This window comes from Salmo salar, chromosome ssa26 (genome assembly GCF_905237065.1).
Source record: "Salmo salar chromosome ssa26, Ssal_v3.1, whole genome shotgun sequence".
Classification (NCBI taxonomy): domain Eukaryota; kingdom Metazoa; phylum Chordata; class Actinopteri; order Salmoniformes; family Salmonidae; genus Salmo; species Salmo salar.
The window spans coordinates 32,482,758-32,503,385 of NC_059467.1; the positions used below are offsets into that span (position 1 = coordinate 32,482,758).

Below are 20,628 nucleotides of genomic sequence, written 5' to 3' on the forward strand. Positions count from 1 at the left end.
ATCTCGATGAATGTCAGCCTGCAGTGGTATTAATGTGGTTATGAGAGACTCGCATAGTCTCTATAGTCAATGATATATGCATTGTTGACGTTATAGTCAGAACTAGGAAACTCGGAAATGTCTGACTTGCTAACTGGCTGTAGTTGTACACGTGCCGCGCTCAACCAATTAGCAAGTCGGACATGTTCTAGTTTCCTAGTTCCGACTTTTCGTATGAACGCGGCAATAAACCTGCGATACCGAAACTTCGTTCCGTGCGCCCGACAAATGAAAAAGCGAAGGTCGTTCCGACCAACCAAATTGCCCTACTGTATTTTATAACTGATCAAACAGGAACTGTTTTCCGGCTGAGACGAAAACTACCAGAAGGTTAGTGAGAAATCTTTTTGTAGCTACCCTAGTAATAAACACTTTTCTCTTACTTTTCTGTTTAATCATGCAGGAATGAATGGAAGCAACAGTCATGCACGGACAAAATGTAGAGCTACGGGTTGTTGTAAGAGACTTGTGTCCCAGTTTTCCACCCTGTCTGAGTTGTACTCAACTGGTGCAACAACAGCAGAGAGCGAGAGGGAGGGAGGGAGTGTATGAATGAATTAGAGAGAGGCTGTGTGTATCGTTTGAGCTGCTGCTGCCTTGTGCTCTGCTAACCCACAACACGGCATGTGGATATAATCCCTCTTTCTCTCTGCCCCAGTTTCTGCATGTAGATCTACTGCCTGTCTCCAGCCTCTACCCCAGCCCTACCCTTTCTGTTCCTGTCCCTACTCCTACCCAACCCCCTCCCCTGTCCTATGCTCTCACCCAGCAGTCAGGAGTGTTCTTGTCACAACCACACTGTCATATTTCCAGATCTCGCGTAGCTTTGTGTAGTGTGTATACAGCCCTGCGTCCTGTCCTGCACAGCTGAAATGTCACACTGCCGTCGCTAGGCCCAGCAGCTGAAGAGAAAGTGTGTGTGTGTTCAGGACTTTCCGGGGGCAGTTAAGATAAGCAAGGCTGGCTGAGGAAGCAGCAAGAAGACGTAGTGTTAGAAGACGTTCCCACCTGTAACACACACACACACACACCTGTTTGTGTCTCTAGGTGTTGTTGACCAGAGGTACAGCTACAGGCCTGTCCCTCAGCAGCACTAGCCATGTCCTCTCTGCTGCGCTGTGTCTCCTGCTGCGGCTCCACTGTCACCTTGCTCCAGCAAGGTGTTCGCCACCACACACCTGGCCAACGGGCCTTCAGGACCTTCCCACAGCTCTGGAACTGTGAGCCTGCTAAAGGTAGTACACACACAACTAGAACTCCTTAACAAACACACAAACTCCTTAACACTATCTTCTGGTAATTGTCTTATCTGTATTTTTGCCACAATAGGCAGTCTAGGCCTGGCTGCTTGTTGTTTTATAGCTTCTCCTCTCTGTCTTACTAAAGGCATTGGGAAACTAAACAGCAGTTCAGTTAAGGACATTTTCTCCCCTGGCTGGAGGAGTGGAAAAACTCCCACAGAGCAGTGGCGGTTGTGTTTGGAATAGGGGTTGTTAGAGAATTTGTTGAAATGGGAAACAATAGGACCGTGAATCAATTTAGCTAATGTTTCTATGGGGTGCTAACCTGACCGTGGCTAACTCCACACTCTGTTGCTAACCTGCAAAGAGAACATGTAAGAGAGGTCAGTTAAAGGTGAAATGTGTATTCTGCTGTTCCATGGCAGATCTACTTTTTATAAACACTACCCTGTGTTGTCACTGACTGAGGTAGCTGTGCTGGAGTGTATGTTGTGTGTTTGTGGAAGTTTTGTGTGTTACTGGGGCGTTTAGCAGAGCAGGGTTTGGGTCTGTGTGGGAGAGACAGAGCAGGCCTCGTCGTGGTGTGGGTACTGGCTCGCAGCCAACCAGCTGCTAATAATGTTTCTGTGCTGGGGAGGTCACCACACCGTGTAAGGACTGATATGTGAAACCCGACTCTCCACCGGCCTCTCCGGCCCAACTCACTTTCCGCTGCAGAACTACACTGTCTTTTAGTCTAACTTACACACACTACAGTAGTAGTCACTACGGCCTAGTACACTACAGCCTGCCTTAGTATGATTTACACACTACAGTAGTAGTCACTACGGCCTAGTACACTACAACCTGCCTCACTCCCTGCCTCACTTCCTTACTCCCTTCCCTGCCTCTTCCACAGTCTCATCTGCAGCCTCTTTTACCCTGAACCTGTCAGTCTCTCCCAGATTCTCACCTAGTCTTGATAACGGCAAACAGCACTGTTTTCTGAACTCAGACTTGGTTTACTCTTCATGCTGTTAATTGTAAGGCTATACTCATGTCTCCCACTCATGTATCTGTATAGATGTGTTTGTGTGCGCGCACTGATTCAGTGTGTGTAAATCACACCCATTGTTTTTCCCCGAGGTGTGGTGTATCTTATGTGGTTGTCCTCAAGTGTTTGTTAAAATGAGCTTGTGTGTGTTCATACAGGACGGCTGTATAAGGACCTGGTGGTAGGAGTTCCTAAGGAGATCTTTAAGAATGAGCGTCGTGTGGCTGTGTCCCCTGCGGGGGTGGAGCTGCTCGTCAAACAGGGTTTCAACGTCCAGGTGGAGTCTGGAGCAGGAGACCACGCTAAGTTCTCTGACCAAATGTACATAAACGCTGGAGCCTCCATCACAGACACTAACGGGGCCTTCGGATCTGACCTGGTCCTCAAGGTCAGTACTGGGCTATGGAACTCAAACTAAACTCAAACTCAGTGTGGTCAGTACTGGGCCGGGAGTTAACTTGAACCTAGGGCTGCAGGGTTACATCTGAGAGGATCGGCCTGATGAAGGCTCTGTGCAGAATCATGGATCTACAGATCATCTTGCATTCCATGAACTACTCATCATGAGATCAAGATTAGTTATCCCACACAGTTCCTCGCTCAGCCAGATCCCCTCGAACGTGCTGTTAGGCAACAAAATGTGTTATGAACTATTGAGGGCCAGAACATAACTTCAGATAGATACATGTTGAAATGGAACTTTATTGTAAACCATACTTCACACTTATAGTATGTCAATGGGAGTTTTGCACAACAAATTGAGTGAGGAATGAGTTTTGCCCTTCCAATGTATTAGGTATGGGATAACACTGGTGAAACCAGGTAAAGTCTGAGTAAATCATTGTTGCTGGTTGTTTAAGCTAGTAGAGGAAACAAAATAAACATTTCAATCTCTTAGACATTGTTGGCCCCTGGTAACCTCTGACCCATCTTCTCTCTTGAACTTTCTCTCCAGGTGAGAGCTCCAGTGTTGAACGAGGCTACTGGCAAACATGAGTCAGAGCTGCTGAAGCCTAAATCCACCCTGGTGAGCTTCATCTACCCAGCCCAGAATCCTGATCTCATGGAGAAGCTGGTCCAGAGTCAGACCACCGTGCTGGCCATGGATCAGGTCCCGCGAGTCACCATCGCACAGGGCTACGACGCACTCAGCTCCATGGCTAACATTGCAGGGTAAGGGGAGACATGCACAGAGACCCAGACATGCAGACATCCACGCATGCACACACTCATACGTACACACACAGTAACGCATATGTCTTAGCCTCCAGCTCTGAAACTTGTTCAATGTGTTCATAGAACTGTGTGTGTCCTGCAGGTACAAGGCTGTTGTTCTGGCTGCTAACCACTTTGGCAGATTCTTCACTGGTCAGATCACAGCAGCAGGGAAAGTCCCCCCAGCCAAGGTAAGTCCTTCTATGGCAGTTATATCACTGTACCTGTCAAAGCTGAACAACTGTAACATCTCAGAGCATTAACTATATTATAGTGTTTTGACTAACCTGTCATCTGGACTGTACTGCAGAGTCCGTGGGATCAATATAACGTTGCTGTATCTTTGACTGCCATCATGTTAACCCTTCCAGGTCCTGGTCATCGGAGGTGGAGTGGCTGGTTTGGCTGCAGCTGGAGCCGCCAAGTCTATGGGCGCTATCGTCAGAGGCTTCGATACCAGGTGAGCTGCAGTCAGAAGCTTTAATACCAGGTGAGCTGCAGTCAGAAGCTTTAATACCAGGTGAGCTGCAGTCAGAAGCTTTAATACCAGGTGAGCTGCAGTCAGAAGCTTTAATACCAGGTGAGCTGCAGTCAGAAGCTTTAATACCAGGTGAGCTGCAGTCAGAAGCTTTAATACCAGGTGAGCTGCAGTCAGAAGCTTTAATACCGGGTGAGCTGCAGTCAGAAGCTTTAATACCGGGTGAGCTGCAGTCAGAAGCTTTAATACCGGGTGAGTTACAGTCAGAAGCTTTAATACCGGGTGAGCTGCAGTCAGAAGCTTTAATACCGGGTGAGCTGCAGTCAGAAGCTTTAATACCGGGTGAGCTGCAGTCAGAAGCTTTAATACCAGGTGAGCTGCAGTCAGAAGCTTTAATACCAGGTGAGCTGCAGTCAGAAGCTTTAATACCAGGTGAGCTGCAGTCAGAAGCTTTAATACCGGGTGAGCTGCAGTCAGAAGCTTTAATACCGGGTGAGCTGCAGTCAGAAGCTTTAATACCGGGTGAGCTGCAGTCAGAAGCTTTAATACCGGGTGAGCTGCAGTCAGAAGCTTTAATACCGGGTGAGCTGCAGTCAGAAGCTTTAATACCGGGTGAGCTGCAGTCAGAAGCTTTAATACCGGGTGAGCTGCAGTCAGAAGCTTTAATACCGGGTGAGCTGCAGTCAGAAGCTTTAATACCAGGTGAGTTGCAGTCAGAAGCTTTAATACCAGGTGAGTTGCAGTACCAGATGAGTTGTAGTTAGTCTTCGATACCAGGTACAGTATTGATGATGGTGATGTTCTGTGTCCACCCTCAGACCAGCAGCTCTGGAACAGTTTAAGTCGTTCGGGGCGGAGCCTTTGGAGGTGCACATTAAGGAGTCCGGGGACGGTGTTGGAGGTTACGCCAAGGAGATGTCCCCAGAGTTCATTGCAGCTGAGATGGAGTTGTTTGCCAAGCAGTGTAAAGATGTGGACATCCTCATCAGTACTGCTCTCATCCCAGGTGAACATTCATTCATTCAGTATCTCATTCATTCATGCTCTCATTCATTCATTTCATTCATTCATTCATTTATTCAGTATCTCATTCATTCATTCATTCATTCATTCATTCATTCATTCATTCATAGTCTGTCTGCTTGTTCTCCTTTCTTTGTTTCTCTCTGACGTCTCTCCCTCCTTTCTCTATCATCATCAATTTCATTCCATTCTTTCTATCTTAATAATTTCCCTTTCTATAATGATCCGTGACCATGCCCTCTGTAGGTAAGCGAGCTCCCATCCTGATCAAGACAGAGATGGTGGAGTCTATGAAGGATGGCTCTGTGGTGGTAGATCTGGCTGCTGAGGCTGGAGGAAACATTGAGACCACCAAGCCTGGAGAGCTGCATGTACACAAGGTGAGGAGACCAGCTCAGTTCTGGAAGAATAATACTGTCCCTAGAGTGTGTATAGTTGGAGTTTGTGTGTGTGTGTGTGTGTGTGTGTGTGTGTGTGTGTGTGTGTGTGTGTGTGTGTGTGTGTGTGTGTGTGTGTGTGTGTGTGTGTGTGTGTAACAGAGCTGTGTAACAGAGCTGTGTGTGTTTCTCCTCAGGGTGTGACACACATCGGCTTCACGGACCTGCCCAGCCGTATGCCCACCCAAGCCAGCACCCTGTACTCCAACAACGTGCTCAAACTGCTCAAGGCCATCAGGTAAAGAGACGGGTGGGTGGGTGGGTGGGTGGACAGGGTTTTGGATGGATAGACACTTTATTATACTACTAGACAGGGACAGTAGTTTTCCCTAGAACCGATCACGTTACCTGACCAGGAAAAACACCAGGCCCTGAGTTGTTCCTGGTCAAGTGTAAAAGGATTGGAGTTTGATGAAGGTGGTACAGTATATAAATGTGATGTATTAATGTATGATTTTAATTGGGATTATTCCCATCAGCCCAGACAAGGACTACTTCCACTTTGAGCCCAAAGAAGAGTTTGATCATGGGACACTGGACCATGTCATCAGAGGAACCATGGTCATGCAGGTGTGTAGTATATGTGTCTATTGATACTGTATGTAGAATATGTCCATTTTGGTACTCTTTTATTTATTGTTTTGTCTAGTCTTGGTCATTTTGACTAAAATATCATTAAGTCACATTTTTGTCATTTGAATAATGATTTAGTCTAGTTGTTGTCAAAATGAATAAAACAATGGGCCATTTTAGTCAACTAAATGCCCTTTTGATTTAGTCTCATTTTAGTCGTTCCATTTCCATTGTCTCATTAACATATAGTAAACATAAATCACTGACTTCCATGTGCACAAACATACACAGCCTTGTCCTACCAACATATTTTTCTGCAAAAAATCCTATTGTAGATTCTTTTCCCAACAGCCAGATTGGCAGAAGAACACATTACTCTGCAGCAGATGATAAATCACAACCTTTAACATACTGTAGCGTATTGGAATCAAAGTTCTGTCATAGTTAGTTAGTTACTACTTAACTAGCATTAATAATCTGTTATTACCTGAGCGTATATATTGTGAGGACTCTCTTTCAGATGTCTCTTGAGGTTGGTTGTATTTTTTCCCCCGTCAAATTCTGGGTGCAAATGCTGTCTTCACCCGTGAAAAAAGGTTGGATTCGGTTTTGTTTCAATTGACACGATAAGTAAAGTGGCTCCAAAGTAGGCGAATCAGTCACACTGAGACTGAAGAAAGCAGGGAGTTTTAAACGTGATATTTCCCTCCAAAATCAAAGTTTGGCAGATCTTCTCTGTTGAATGAGTTGAAGAGTCCACGTCAGACTTTCTCTGCCTCCCAAATGGCATCCTATGGGCCCTGGTCAAAAGTAGCTCCCTATATAGGAAATAGGGTGCCATTTGGGATGCAGGCTGTGATTTGTGAGTGAAGCGTCACCATGACCCATAAGCCACCCTGCTATAGTCTCTCAGAGCTGGAATCCAGCTGGCTGCACATAGCACAGTTTACGTGAGAAACAGGAATGCTAGTTATGAAATATCTTTTTTAAATGCACTTTTCCAGGAATGTCTTGATTTGACAGTTTTGACACTTTGACAGTGTTTATGGCAGACTAGAGAGGCAGAGAAGGCACGAGGCGTGTCACCTTACCACGTATTAAACAAAGAATTATTCATGCTATTTCAATGTGATTTTTCTCGCTAGCTATGTTCCATCGTTATATCCCCGTGGTTGCTACTCAGGTCCCTTAGGTAGACAGATGAAGAATCCTGTCTTCTAGTTAAGAACCTCAACTTGCACGTGATTGGTCAGTCACTTATTTTCAACCTTACATGCCGTAGAAACTCACTTTTTAAAAAGCAAGGATTCCAATTAAATCCATGACAGGATCCCTCCATTTCTAACAATAACCTCCATTTAGAATATTTATCAATTGCTCACGTGTTTCTCAATGTGTGTATTCCTCTAACGATATGTATTTGTCACGTTGTGTATTTTTCATCTTGTGTATTTTTTACATTGTGTGTTTGTCATATTGTGCATCTCTCACGTTGTGTTTGTTACATCTCCAGGAAGGCAGAAGCCTGTTCCCATCCCCCCAACCTAAGACACAACCCCCTGCCGCTCCAGTCAAACAGAAAAGTGTAGCAGAGCTAGCGGCAGAGAAGGCAGCTGTGGTCTCACCCTTCCAGAAGACCTTGACCAACGCTGGTGTCTACACCGCAGGTCAGACACTCACACCGCACACACTTACACACGCACACACATACACACACACACACACACACACACACACACCCTAACTCCCTCCCTCTCTGCTGTCCTCTCCTGTCCCCAGGTCTCTCTACATGTCTGGCTCTGGGCCTGGCGGCGCCCAACGCAGCCTTCACCCAGATGGTCACCACTTTCGGCCTGGCCGGCATTGTGGGATACCACACGGTGTGGGGCGTCACCCCCGCCCTCCACTCACCCCTCATGTCCGTCACCAACGCCATCTCAGGTAAGAGGTCAGGGCTCAAACAGTGTCACTGCTGGGCCATATTTATTTGTGCACACCTTAGTAAAATGTATTAAAATGCTTTGCAATGAAAAACAAGCATTTATTGGGCAGGTTTTGTCAGTCCCTCCTTGTGTGGGTCAGTTTTCAGCTGTTTGGTGTCTAGTGAATACGACCCTGGTAGGTCAGTAAGTAATGGTCACCCTATTCTCCATACTGGGTGTGTCAGTAAGTAATGGTCACCCTATTCTCCATACTGGGTGTGTCAGTAAGTAATGGTCACCCTATTCTCCATACTGGGTGTGTCAGTAAGTAATGGTCACCCTATTCTCCATACTGGGTGTGTCAGTAAGTAATGGTCACCCTATTCTCCATACTGGGTGTGTCAGTAAGTAATGGTCACCCTATTCTCCATACTGGGTGTGTCAGTAAGTAATGGTCACCCTATTCTCCATACTGGGTGTCTCTGTAAGTAATGGTCACCCTATTCTCCATACTGGGTGTGTCAGTAAGTAATGGTCACCCTATTCTCCATACTGGGTGTGTCAGTAAGTAATGGTCACCCTATTCTCCATACTGGGTGTGTCTGTAAGTAATGGTCACCCTATTCTCCATACTGGGTGTGTCAGTAAGTAATGGTCACCCTATTCTCCATACTGGGTGTGTCTGTAAGTAATGGTCACCCTATTCTCCATACTGGGTGTGTCTGTAAGTAATGGTCACCCTATTCTCCATACTGGGTGTGTCTGTAAGTAATGGTCACCCTATTCTCCATACTGGGTGTGTCAGTAAGTAATGGTCACCCTATTCTCCATACTGGGTGTGTCAGTAAGTAATGGTCACCCTATTCTCCATACTGGGTGTGTCAGTAAGTAATGGTCACCCTATTCTCCATACTGGGTGTGTCAGTAAGTAATGGTCACCCTATTCTCCATACTGGGTGTGTCTGTAAGTAATGGTCACCCTATTCTCCATACTGGGTGTGTCTGTAAGTAATGGTCACCCTATTCTCCATACTGGGTGTGTCTAAGTAATGGTCACCCTATTCTCCATACTGGGTGTGTCAGTAAGTAATGGTCACCCTATTCTCCATACTGGGTGTGTCAGTAAGTAATGGTCACCCTATTCTCCATACTGGGTGTGTCAGTAAGTAATGGTCACCCTATTCTCCATACTGGGTGTGTCAGTAAGTAATGGTCACCCTATTCTCCATACTGGGTGTGTCAGTAAGTAATGGTCACCCTATTCTCCATACTGGGTGTGTCAGTAAGTAATGGTCACCCTATTCTCCATACTGGGTGTGTCAGTAAGTAATGGTCACCCTATTCTCCATACTGGGTGTGTCAGTAAGTAATGGTCACCCTATTCTCCATACTGGGTGTGTCAGTAAGTAATGGTCACCCTATTCTCCATACTGGGTGTGTCTGTAAGTAATGGTCACCCTATTCTCCATACTGGGTGTGTCAGTAAGTAATGGTCACCCTATTCTCCATACTGGGTGTGTCAGTAAGTAATGGTCACCCTATTCTCCATACTGGGTGTGTCAGTAAGTAATGGTCACCCTATTCTCCATACTGAGTGTGTCTGTAGTATTGAGCTGTGTAGTGTAACAAAGCCCTCTGCTTATTTTCTCCCTCTAAGAAACCCCTGCAGAAACTGTTACATTATTACATTTCTTTACTCCTTCAAGCACCTGGACTTTGAACAAGGTGTGTGTGAACATGTCTTCTCTCCACATGTCAGGTCTGACTGCTGTGGGTGGTCTGGTCCTGATGGGGGGAGGTCTTCACCCCTCCTCCTTCCCCGAGGGCCTGGCTCTGGCTGCAGCCTTCGTCTCCTCCATCAACATCGCAGGTCCGGCACACACACGACACACACATGCGCACTCGCACGCACACAAGCGCGCACTCACTCACTGTCACTACCTGTCTCTGTCCTCCCAGGTGGGTTCATGATCACCCAGAGGATGCTGGACATGTTTAAGCGTCCTACAGACCCTCCAGAGTACAACTACCTGTACGGTCTGCCAATAGGAGTCTTCATAGGAGGTTACGGGGCCTCTGTGGCTGCTGGCTTCCACATCGAGCAGGTGACACTGATGTGCCGTTGTGATTGTTGAAGTGCTGTTCTACAAATGATGTAACTACCTGGGGTTAGGAAGCCAACTGTGTTGTGTGTTATGTTGTGTAACACTGTGTATTCCAGATGATGTACCTGGGGTCTGGTATGTGCTGTGTGGGAGCATTGGCAGGGCTGTCTTCACAGGGCACCAGTCGTCTGGGTAATGCCCTGGGCATGATGGGGGTAGCAGGGGGCATCGCTGCCACCCTTGGCTCCCTGAAGCCCTCTCCCGAGCTGCTGGCACAGATGAGTGCCGCCATGGCCACCGGAGGAACCCTGGGTACGTAGACCTGCCACACCACACAGCCATATACACATACATACCATCTCAAATCTAATCAAAATGTATTGAAAGTGTGTTTAAACATCTAAAAATACTTTATGATTCAAATGGAAACTAAAAAGCCCATGGCCACCAGAAGACACTGGGCCCTTCCTCCAAGACCAGGCTTAATCTGTGTCCGGGAAACGGGCCCAAGTCAACTTTTCCAGCTAGATGCCATGTTTCTACCTCTGAACTTTTCCTTCTGCCATTGGTGATGAGGATTTTGGTCTGGACAACACAGGCAGAAAAGTCTAGAAATATCTGATCTCATACACCATTCTACATTTGTTTAAAAGTGTATAAAACCATGATTAAGGTTTTTACATGTTATCGACTTTGCATATTATTTCTGTAGTCTTTGAAAAATGAGTGTGAATTATTGAAACTATGATGGACCATCCATCATGCTGTCTAGATTTACAGATATACCTGTTCTGATATCTTCATGGTGTCAGAGTACTTTAGGTGTGTGTGTGTACTTTAGTAGTGGTGTGTTATACTGATATGATGTTATTATTCTCTTAGGCCCTGGCAGCTGTCAGACACACACACAGGGCATGTGTGTTTACGCAGTCTGATATTAGTAATATTATCCTTTAGAGAACTAGTTGTTATTTTATTAGGGTTTTTGACAACACTGTTTAGAGCGTGCCTCCAGACTATTCTGTTACTTCTGATGTTAATGCCCAATATGAATACAAAAGTAATTCAGTCCAGATGGTTGCCTTCCCAGCAAATACAGTATGTTGTAGCACTGAGAGTTAGTCCAACTCCATGTGAAGCACTGCGAGACCAGGAGAAAATTCTTCCATAGAAAATGTCTTATACATTTGGCCACCTTCAGAGATTCAGGGCTGTTCTTTGTTGTTGCTGAATTCCAAATCAACTGCTAGGACCTACAGCCATCGGTACTTATATAGAACTGAAGGTCTCTAATGTGACGGCGTGTCTGTTTTCCCCCGTGCCCTACTGCGTGTTTCTGACCCTCTGCTACTCTGCTTCCCCAGGTCTGACCATTGCTAAGCGTATTGAGATCACCGACCTCCCCCAGCTGGTAGCTGCCTTCCACAGCCTGGTGGGTCTGGCTGCAGTGCTGACCTGTGTGGCAGAGTACATGATCGAGTACCCCCACCTGGACGTGCACCCTGCAGCCAACATGGTGAAGACTGTGGCCTACCTCGGCACATACATCGGAGGGGTCACCTTCAGCGGGTCACTGGTGGCCTATGGCAAGCTGCAAGGTACCGTAGACTGCCATTAACACACGTGGATGCAGGAACACAGACAGACACACACACACACACACACACTCGCTCTCTCGCTCTCTCTCTCTGAGCTCTCTGTCCTGTGGTACTGATTGCCTCCTTTGATCTAGCCAAAGCTCAAGATCCCATGGGAAATCCAGGCCAGGATGGTGTGTGTGTGTGTGTGTCTGATTATTGCGTGCCTGACAGAGTGGAAGGGCCGGGAGGCTTGTAGGAGTTCTATGTTGGTAAGGTAACAGTTGTTAAAGGAAAAATCCACCCAAATCCACTCCTTCCTATAATGTACAGTGTTAAATAACACATATGTGAGAGCAATATCTTTTGTGATTAAATGTTTCAGTTTGGCGTTTATAATAAGTTTGGTAGAAATGTAAAAATTGTTGTGGAAATATGTTGCAGCTCAAGTCGACTACCAAATCCGCAATGCTCTCTCTATGGACGGGCTGGCTAGCTAGCTAGCAAACTTAGCTACACACAATAATACCAAAGACAATATCAGTATATGAAGTAGCTAGTTAGCTGTAAAATTGCCTAAACAAACTGCACTATCAATTTTAGGAGTCTACAATCTCACCTGTTCAACCTGCAGATCGATGTGCCTCGGAGTGGAGTCTGACATTCACAACTGCACCATGCGATGCACCCAGGACTGAAGAGGCAGACAAATAGGAGAAATGTGCTAGACCCTCTGTTAAATTTAAAATTTCTCGAAGGTAGGAATATCTCAAAAAATATGATCGTTGAGTCATTTGAGAGAAGACAACCTCCCGTGTTATGACATCAGCCAGTATTGAAATCTGACATGTATGAGAGACGTTTTCACCATCTAAAAGTCCTATTCCTGTTAACTTCCAGGGTAGTGAGAGAGACTTTATCACAGTGCTACGTCAAACCGGATGGATTTCTGCCTGCTTGAACACCAGTAACTCAGATACACATGAAAACATTAAATGACCCAGGAAATCGATAGAACATCACTCAGAGATGCACAAAAACAATATAACATTCAAAATGGGTGAATCTTCTCTTTAAGTGTGTGGGGGGGCTGCTTCTCTATGGAGGGGAGTTATTTTTTTGGCCCATGTGAGAAACGGTTGTCTATCTATAGTTCTCTGTTCCCTCTGTGATCACTGGTAATGAGAGGCAGACCGAAGGCGGGAGTCCCTGCCAGATCTGTGGTCTGTTATCAATATAATAGAAGGCTCCACCTGACCTCCACCCCTCGCTCTAATCAATGTGATATATCAATACAACCCTACACCATCTCTCCTTCCAGGATTCCCTGCCCCGTTCCACTCCTCTCTGTTCCCAATTTCCAGTTCAGAATGATCAATTCTGAGTTTTGAGTTCCGGGTGCAGTTTAGTGAATATTGTTCTGTATTCCCTCCTGTCAGGCGTTCTGAACTCCGCCCCGCTGATGTTGCCGGGGCGTCACATGATGAACGCCGGTCTCATGACGGCGTCTGTTGGTGGTATGATTCCCTTCATGCTCAGTGCTGACTACGCTACTGGCATGGGCTGTCTGGTTGGAGTGTCTGGACTCTCCACCATCATGGTGAGAACATGGCTAAAGCTGCAATGTTTTATACAGACATGGTGAAGAAAGACTGCCAATGACCAATAGTGTTATTCAGCTCTAATCAGAATAAGAATAACTTTGACACTCAACAATGTTGGTGGGACTGACCTTGATAAAGGCTACAACAACAACCAAAATCTACCGCAGGGTTAGGCAACAGGCGGCCCGCTGGCCAAAACTGGCCCGAGTGTTTAACATTTTTTTGTATAGTTTGTTTCTGCTCCAACAAAAATCATTCCATGGCTTAATCTAGTTGCCTACCCCTGATCTAGAGGAAATAACACAGTATCATAAAGTTACATAAAGTTAATGTGAGGGGTTTATCTATTGACTACCCAGCAAACCAAAATTGGCTCTGTAAAAGTTCCCAGAACATTCGTTAGGTTTCGGCAATTGTCATAACACAAAACCTGGCCAGTTGGCTCATGATTACACAATGTTTGTATAAAAAAATTGCCTGATGTTGCCAGAACATTCCCAGAACATTGCTCCTATATTTCGTTGCAGCAGTATGTTCTAAAAACATTACTGGTGCATTTCTACCTTACCTGGAAACCTCATGAGAACGTTTGGGGAATGTTCTGGAGTGGTTGTTACCAGTGTTGTGCACAACCTTTCAGTGAATGTTAGGAATACATTCCAAGGATATTACATTTAAAAAAAATTCTGAAAAGAAAAAAAACAAATATTATTTGAATGTTTTTGGGATGTTATCATCCTAATGTTAGATAAAACACTACCTAGAACTTAATGGGAATCTTAGCTAATGTTCTGGGAATGTTCCCGGTTTGCTGGGTAGAGTTCCAAGATTCTAGTAACTTTCCAAAGAATCACATCTTTTCGAAAAATCGAGGTTGGAAGATTACTGGAATCAGTGGGGAATTAACAGGAAATCCAGGAATCCTCCAACTGGTATTTCTGGAAAACCTGGGAATTTTGCAACCCAACTAGTGACTGAAGCGTGTCCTGACTGTGGTTGTGTTCCTGTAGGGTGTAACCCTGACGATGGCCATCGGGGGCGCTGACATGCCCGTGGTCATCACTGTGCTCAATTCCTACTCTGGTTGGGCGCTGTGTGCCGAGGGATTCCTATTGGACAACAACCTCATGACCATTGTAGGAGCTCTGATTGGCTCGTCTGGTGCTATCCTCTCCTACATCATGTGTGTGGTGAGTACTGCTAAACACTCAGTCGCATTCACTCACACACACACACTTTCTCAGCCTCTCTCACTCACACTCACCTGCCAGTCAGGTAACCTTGTCATCTTAGTTTTGCTCTTGCACTTTGAGATTTTTTTGGTTTTGGAATTCATCAAAAGATTTGGCGCGCTCCCCATAGAGATGTAATATAAATGTTGTTTTTAATCCTGGTTACACCCCTCTTTCCAGGCAATGAACCGTTCCCTGCCCAACGTGATCCTGGGAGGGTTCGGTACTAGCTCCACGGCGGGGGGGAAACCCATGGAGATCACAGGCACCCACACAGAGGTCAATGTGGACCAGTCCATCGAACTCATTAAAGAGGCCAACAGCATCATCATCACCCCAGGTACACACACACACACACACACACACACACACACACACACACACACACACAAAGCACAAATGCAATCATGCGTACGCACAACACGCAAGTTCTGGGTAGGGTTCAGAGGTAGACTTATGTAACACACCTGTGTACCAGTGTTCATCACTGTAGGAGGGATGTGTGCAGAGTCATGTATCTATATGTCTCTGTCTGTGTGTTCTGCTCTCCTCCCAGACTGAACTCTGCTACCAGATCATTTAGTAATGAACCCTGGCATAACATCTGGATTGGAGCCTGACAGACAGAGACAGGGAATGTCCAGTAGAGGGTGCGGTTTGTCTATGTCCCTGTGAAGCGGAGCGAGCTTGTTCGCCAGGCAGATAGGCAGGCAGGCAGGAGGCAGTCAGACCTCAGAGGTAACTGGTAATATAGAAGACTACAGTGGCCCAGGGGTTAGAGGTCAGGGGGATTTGTTCCAAACAAAGTTGATTAGTTGTAATCAACATACAGCACTGACCTCTCACCTCTATCCAGTACGCTGATAGCCCAGGACAGTTACACAGGCAGGCGTTAGACAGACACATGGGAGCGGGGGTTCCTCTCGCACGCATGCCCTCTTCTTCACCCCCGCCCTATAACACACACACACACACACACACACACACACACACACAACCCCATAACACTTACAGGCAGGGGAAAGGGGTTTCCTCGCACGCACCACCCCCAGACAGTAGAAATTCTATGATTTAAGACAGAAGGGAGAGCGGAGGGGAGAGATGGAAGAGAAAGGGTGAAGGGGTGGAGAGGAGGGGAAAGCGAGAATAGAGTGCGAAATGGGGCAAGAGGAGGTGAAAAGGGGGAGAGGTAAGAGGGAGATAAAGGAAGGGTATTGGGAGAGAGGAGGGGAAAGAGGTCAGGAGAGGAGAACAGAAGAGAACAAATTGTTTCAAACAGACTTTATTCACTTCTGTTTTTATTCTTCCAAGAATAACCTCTGCATTAAGTTACCTCTATCGTTTATCTGGTCATTAAGTTACCTCTATCGTTTATCTGGTCATTAAGTTACCTCTATCGTTTATCTGGTCATTAAGTTACCTCTATCGTTTATCTGGTCATTAAGTTACCTCTATCGTTTATCTGGTCATTAAGTTACCTCTATCGTTTATCTGGTCATTAAGTTACCTCTATCGTTTATCTGGTCATTAAGTTACCTCTATCGTTTATCTGGTCATTAAGTTACCTCTATCGTTTATCTGGTCATTAAGTTACCTCTATCGTTTATCTGGTCATTAAGTTACCTCTATCGTTTATCTGGTCATTAAGTTACCTCTATCGTTTATCTGGTCATTAAGTTACCTCTATCGTTTATCTGGTCATTAAGTTACCTCTATCGTTTATCTGGTCATTAAGTTACCTCTATCGTTTATCTGGTCATTAAGTTACCTCTATCGTTTATCTGGTCATTAAGTTACCTCTATCGTTTATCTGGTCATTAAGTTACCTCTATCGTTTATCTGGTCATTAAGTTACCTCTATCGTTTATCTGGTCATTAAGTTACCTCTATCGTTTATCTGGTCATTAAGTTACCTCTATCGTTTATCTGGTCATTAAGTTACCTCTATCGTTTATCTGGTCATTAAGTTACCTCTATCGTTTATCTGGTCGACATGATATTTCTCTGCCATGTCTTGGAGAAGGTCACATCAACCTGAACCATCAAACACATTCAATGTAGAGTTATGACGTGGCCACGAGAAGCACCTCAGATATTAATATGAGCGTGATGCAAGACCTTGCTCTCAGTCGTACAGGGTATATGTGTGCGGGTGCGCTCCTCGCTGCTACATGGTAGCTTCGGGACCAAACAGCAGAGGTTCAACCTCGCGCTTCAACACTCTTAGTTGTTGTGGAAATCGGCCCAATATTCTGTTAACCAGAGGTGGGAAAAGTACTCAATTGTCATACTTGAGTAAAAGTAAAGATACCTTAATAGAAAATAACTCAAGTAAAAGTGAGTCACCCAGTAAAATACTACTTGATTAAAAGCCTAAAAGTATTTGGTTTTAAATATACTTAAGTGTCAAGTAAAAGTATAAACAATTTCTAATTCCTTATATTAAGCAAAGCAGACGGCACCATTTATTTGTATTGATGGATAGCCAGGGGCACACTCAGACATCATTTACAAACAAAGCATTTGTGTTTAGTGAGTCAGCCAGATCAGAGGCAGTAGAGATGACCAGGGATGTTCTTTTGATCAGTGTGTGAATTGGACCATTTTCCTGTCAAAATGTAACAAGTACTTTTGGGTGTCAGGGAAACTGTATGGAGTAAAAAGTACATATTTGCTTTAGGAATGTAGTGAAGTAAGTTGGCAAAAATCTAAATAGTAAAGTACAGATCCCACAAACTACTTAAGTAGTGCTTTTTTGAGTATTTTTACTTAAGTACTTTACACCACTGCTGTTTACTTCGTGCATCGCTGAGTCATACCTTTTAACAGTAACATTTTAACTTTACCTACAGTGACACTGTGATTGTGTAGGTTGGGGTCTTCTTATAACGTGTGTGTGTGTAGGTTGGGGTCTGTGTGCGGCTAAGGCCCAGTACCCCATCGCTGACATGGTGAAGATGCTGGTAGAGCAGGGCAAGTCTGTCAGGTAAGTCTTCACAATAATACAATCCTCTCTGTCTCTCTCTCTCCTCAATCATCGCTCTCTCTTCACTCTGTTTAAATTTGTTGGGGACCATCAGTCCTCCTGTCACAGTGAGAACAATATCTTCCTGTATTAGTCTGAGTTCTAAAATAACATTCTTTCCAGTTAGTTTTACAATCCCACTGACCGTCTTGAGTTTCCTGGTCAGGAACACTGGCAGGTCACCTCTTAAGTTCAAGGAAGACAAAACACATCTGGGTCTAAAAGCTTTAGAGTGGAAAACATCTTTATTCTCCAAATTCAGAGCAAAGCTGTGAAGCCCTGACTGACTGAGGAATTGCATAAAAACAATATTATTGTGTGTGCGTGTGTTTTTCTGTGTTTCTAGGTTTGGTATCCACCCTGTGGCAGGTCGTATGCCAGGCCAGCTGAACGTGCTCCTGGCTGAGGCAGGTGTTCCATACGACGTGGTTCTGGAGATGGATGAGATCAATGAGGACTTCAAAGGTCAGAACACACACACTCACACTGATCAATTTACTGAACAAAAATATAACGCAACATATAAATTGTTGGTCCCATTTTTCATGAGCTGAAATAAAAGATTCCCCGAAATGTTCCATACGCACAAAAAGCTTTGCCTCTAAAATGTTGTGCACAAATGTCTTTCCATCCCTGTTAGTGAGCATTTTATCCTTTGCCAAGATAATCCGTCCACCTGACAATTGGCATGCTGACCGCAGGATTGTCCACCAGAGCTGTTGCCAGAGAATTTAATGTTTATATCTTTACCATAAGCCGCCTCCAACGTCGTTTTAGAGAATTTGGCAGTACATCCAACCAGCCTTACAACCGCAGACCTCGTGTAACCACGCCAGCCCAGGACCTCCACATCCGGTGTCTTCACCTGCCAGATTGTCTGAGGAGTATTTATGTCTGCAATAAAGCCCTTTTGGGGAAGAACTTATTCTGATTGGCTGGGCTTGGCCCCCAAGTGGGTGGGCCTATGCACTCCCAAGCCCACCCATGGCTGTGCCCCTGCCCATTCATGTGAAGTCCATAGATTAGGGCCTAATTTATTTATTTAAATTGACTGATTTCCTTCTATGAACTGTAACTCAGTAAAATCTTTGATTGTTGCATGTTGTGTTTTATATTTTTGTTCAGTATAGATTGATCATAACGACCAGCAGGCATCCCTCACACTTGGTTGTGTTTGTAACGCTGCCTGGCTGGTCCCATCCATAGTTTGGCCAGGGTCTCTACTGGTTTTACTGAATGTGTGTCCCACAGAGACTGACCTGACGCTGGTGGTGGGTGCTAACGACACAGTGAACTCAGCAGCCCAGGAGGACCCCAACTCCATCATTGCTGGCATGCCAGTCCTGGAGGTCTGGAAGTCCAAACAGGTAGGGAATGAAGAAGGTAGGATAAGAGTATTAGTACAGGGCCCTCTCACTGGTTTACAAAAGGAAGGAAGGATGCAAAATATTGTCTTGTTCTGCTCTCTGGTGTTGAGGGCTGAGTCCTCCTACTCTTTGGGTGACAAGGGCTCTCACAGGTAGAGCATAAAATGAGATTGTGCTGTCTTCTGTTCCTCTGTAGGGGATTGTGATGAGATCACTGACTAGTTATTTTAAACATATTTCTGCCACTATTTATTTAGACCAGTCATACGCGCCGTGGGTCCTGAACTAAAATGATAAATGAGGGTTAGTCATGCCTCGACCCCTGGTATCATATGATCACACATAAGACATGACAAAATGTTCTAGAATTGCAGGAAATTAGCTGCACAGTTCTCTCTCCGCCAACAAGAGGGGTGTGAACAGTTTGAGGTCACATGGGTTGTGAGGTGGGGGTTTGTTACTAGGCTGATGAATGATATTATCCATCTGGACCTTTGCCACCTAGGAAATGTGTGTGACTGGACCTTCTCAAATAGTACTTCCGTACCTCTGATTTAGACAGTTGGAAACAGAGGGTGGACTTGGGGATGGAACCCAGTCTCCGGTGGGAACAGGAATATAAAGGTGATGTGAGCCATGTCTCTCCCCTGTTCCCCTCCCTGTACTGTAGGTGATTGTGATGAAGAGGACCATGGGTGTGGGCTATGCTGCAGTAGACAATCCCATCTTCTACAAGCCCAACACATCCATGCTGCTGGGAGATGCCAAGAAGACCTGTGACACACTACAGGCCAAGATCAGAGAGGCCTACTACTAGAACACAGATGGACAGTACACACACACTCCCTATCGGCTTGTCTTTAATCCAGATGCAGGTGTATGGTTCTGTTAAGATTAGTAAACAACGTAGAATATTTTTACACTTAGTGGCTTGATGATGATTGAGGTCCTCAGTACATATGATTGGATGTTGGGCAGTGATGATGTTGAAGCGACTGAGATTACTTCTTTTAAATTGGAGAAATGTAATTATTTAAATTAACCCATGCTGCATGCACTGCCTGCCCTGATTTGTAAATAAAAATCTGTTTTAAATGTGATCTGTCGGCTAGAGTTTCCTATTCAATTGTATCTAAGAGCTTATCAGGTATTTCACACACTGCCATTGAAAAGCACTGAGCAGCACCACATGGAGATGAAGCCACATGCTAACGGTAGACTGGCTCTCAACCAGTAAATACCAGCAGCATGTTGACCTAGCCTGTTAAAGCTAATGGAACCTACATGCACATTAAGAACAAACCGCATTGGCAGATGTCCAGCGTAATGAATTCAACCCCAGCCTTTATCAAAATCTTTACACTTCTGTATTCACATGTAAATGCAGTACATTTCCTACAGAACACATGAACACCGACATACTGTTCATAATTCAACATATGTTGCACAGTAACAACCATTCCTTAGAGCATCACATCTGATGGGCGAACCTGAATCACTGAAAGACAGCACCAAGAGTTTCAATCTCTTAAGTTTGGATCAAAGTAGAGCTGTACTTTGTCCTCCACATAAGTTTTAGACAGTAGCTGGGTTTTATTAGAATATTCTAAAATCTGCATTTTCCCACCAGAGATGTTTATCAAATTGACTTGTTGTGGATAAAAGGCTGATGTATTGTACATAGAACTTTAAAAAAAAAAAATGGGGTCCATCACATTTTTAACTCTACTGATGGTTTTGTTGCGTTATATAGCACA

The 20,628-nt window shown here is 45.0% G+C and overlaps 1 protein-coding gene across 3 annotated transcripts; it reads left to right on the forward strand.

Annotated features, from left to right (window-relative positions):
• Positions 1-132: 132 nt before the first annotated feature.
• On the forward strand, positions 133-19,971 carry nnt2 (nicotinamide nucleotide transhydrogenase 2). 3 transcript variants are annotated; one of them, XM_045708829.1, is made up of 23 exons: positions 133-369; positions 1,087-1,274; positions 2,472-2,701; positions 3,269-3,486; positions 3,632-3,719; positions 3,900-3,988; positions 4,825-5,012; positions 5,276-5,409; positions 5,604-5,704; positions 5,946-6,036; positions 7,553-7,706; positions 7,819-7,980; positions 9,721-9,831; positions 9,921-10,066; positions 10,183-10,378; positions 11,431-11,664; positions 13,083-13,243; positions 14,258-14,437; positions 14,660-14,819; positions 17,384-17,465; positions 17,851-17,969; positions 18,756-18,871; positions 19,542-19,971. In XM_045708829.1, the coding sequence occupies exons 2-23, from the start codon at positions 1,139-1,141 to the stop codon at positions 19,686-19,688; spliced, it is 3,243 nt and encodes a 1,080-aa protein (XP_045564785.1). In that variant the 5' UTR covers positions 133-369; positions 1,087-1,138; the 3' UTR covers positions 19,689-19,971. The 3 variants fall into 3 exon arrangements, with proteins under 3 accessions (XP_045564785.1, XP_045564786.1, XP_045564784.1); XM_045708830.1 differs by lacking the exon at positions 133-369 and having other exon boundaries at positions 858-1,274; positions 19,068-19,614; XM_045708828.1 differs by lacking the exon at positions 133-369 and having other exon boundaries at positions 862-1,274.
• The last annotated feature ends 657 nt before the right edge of the window (positions 19,972-20,628 follow it).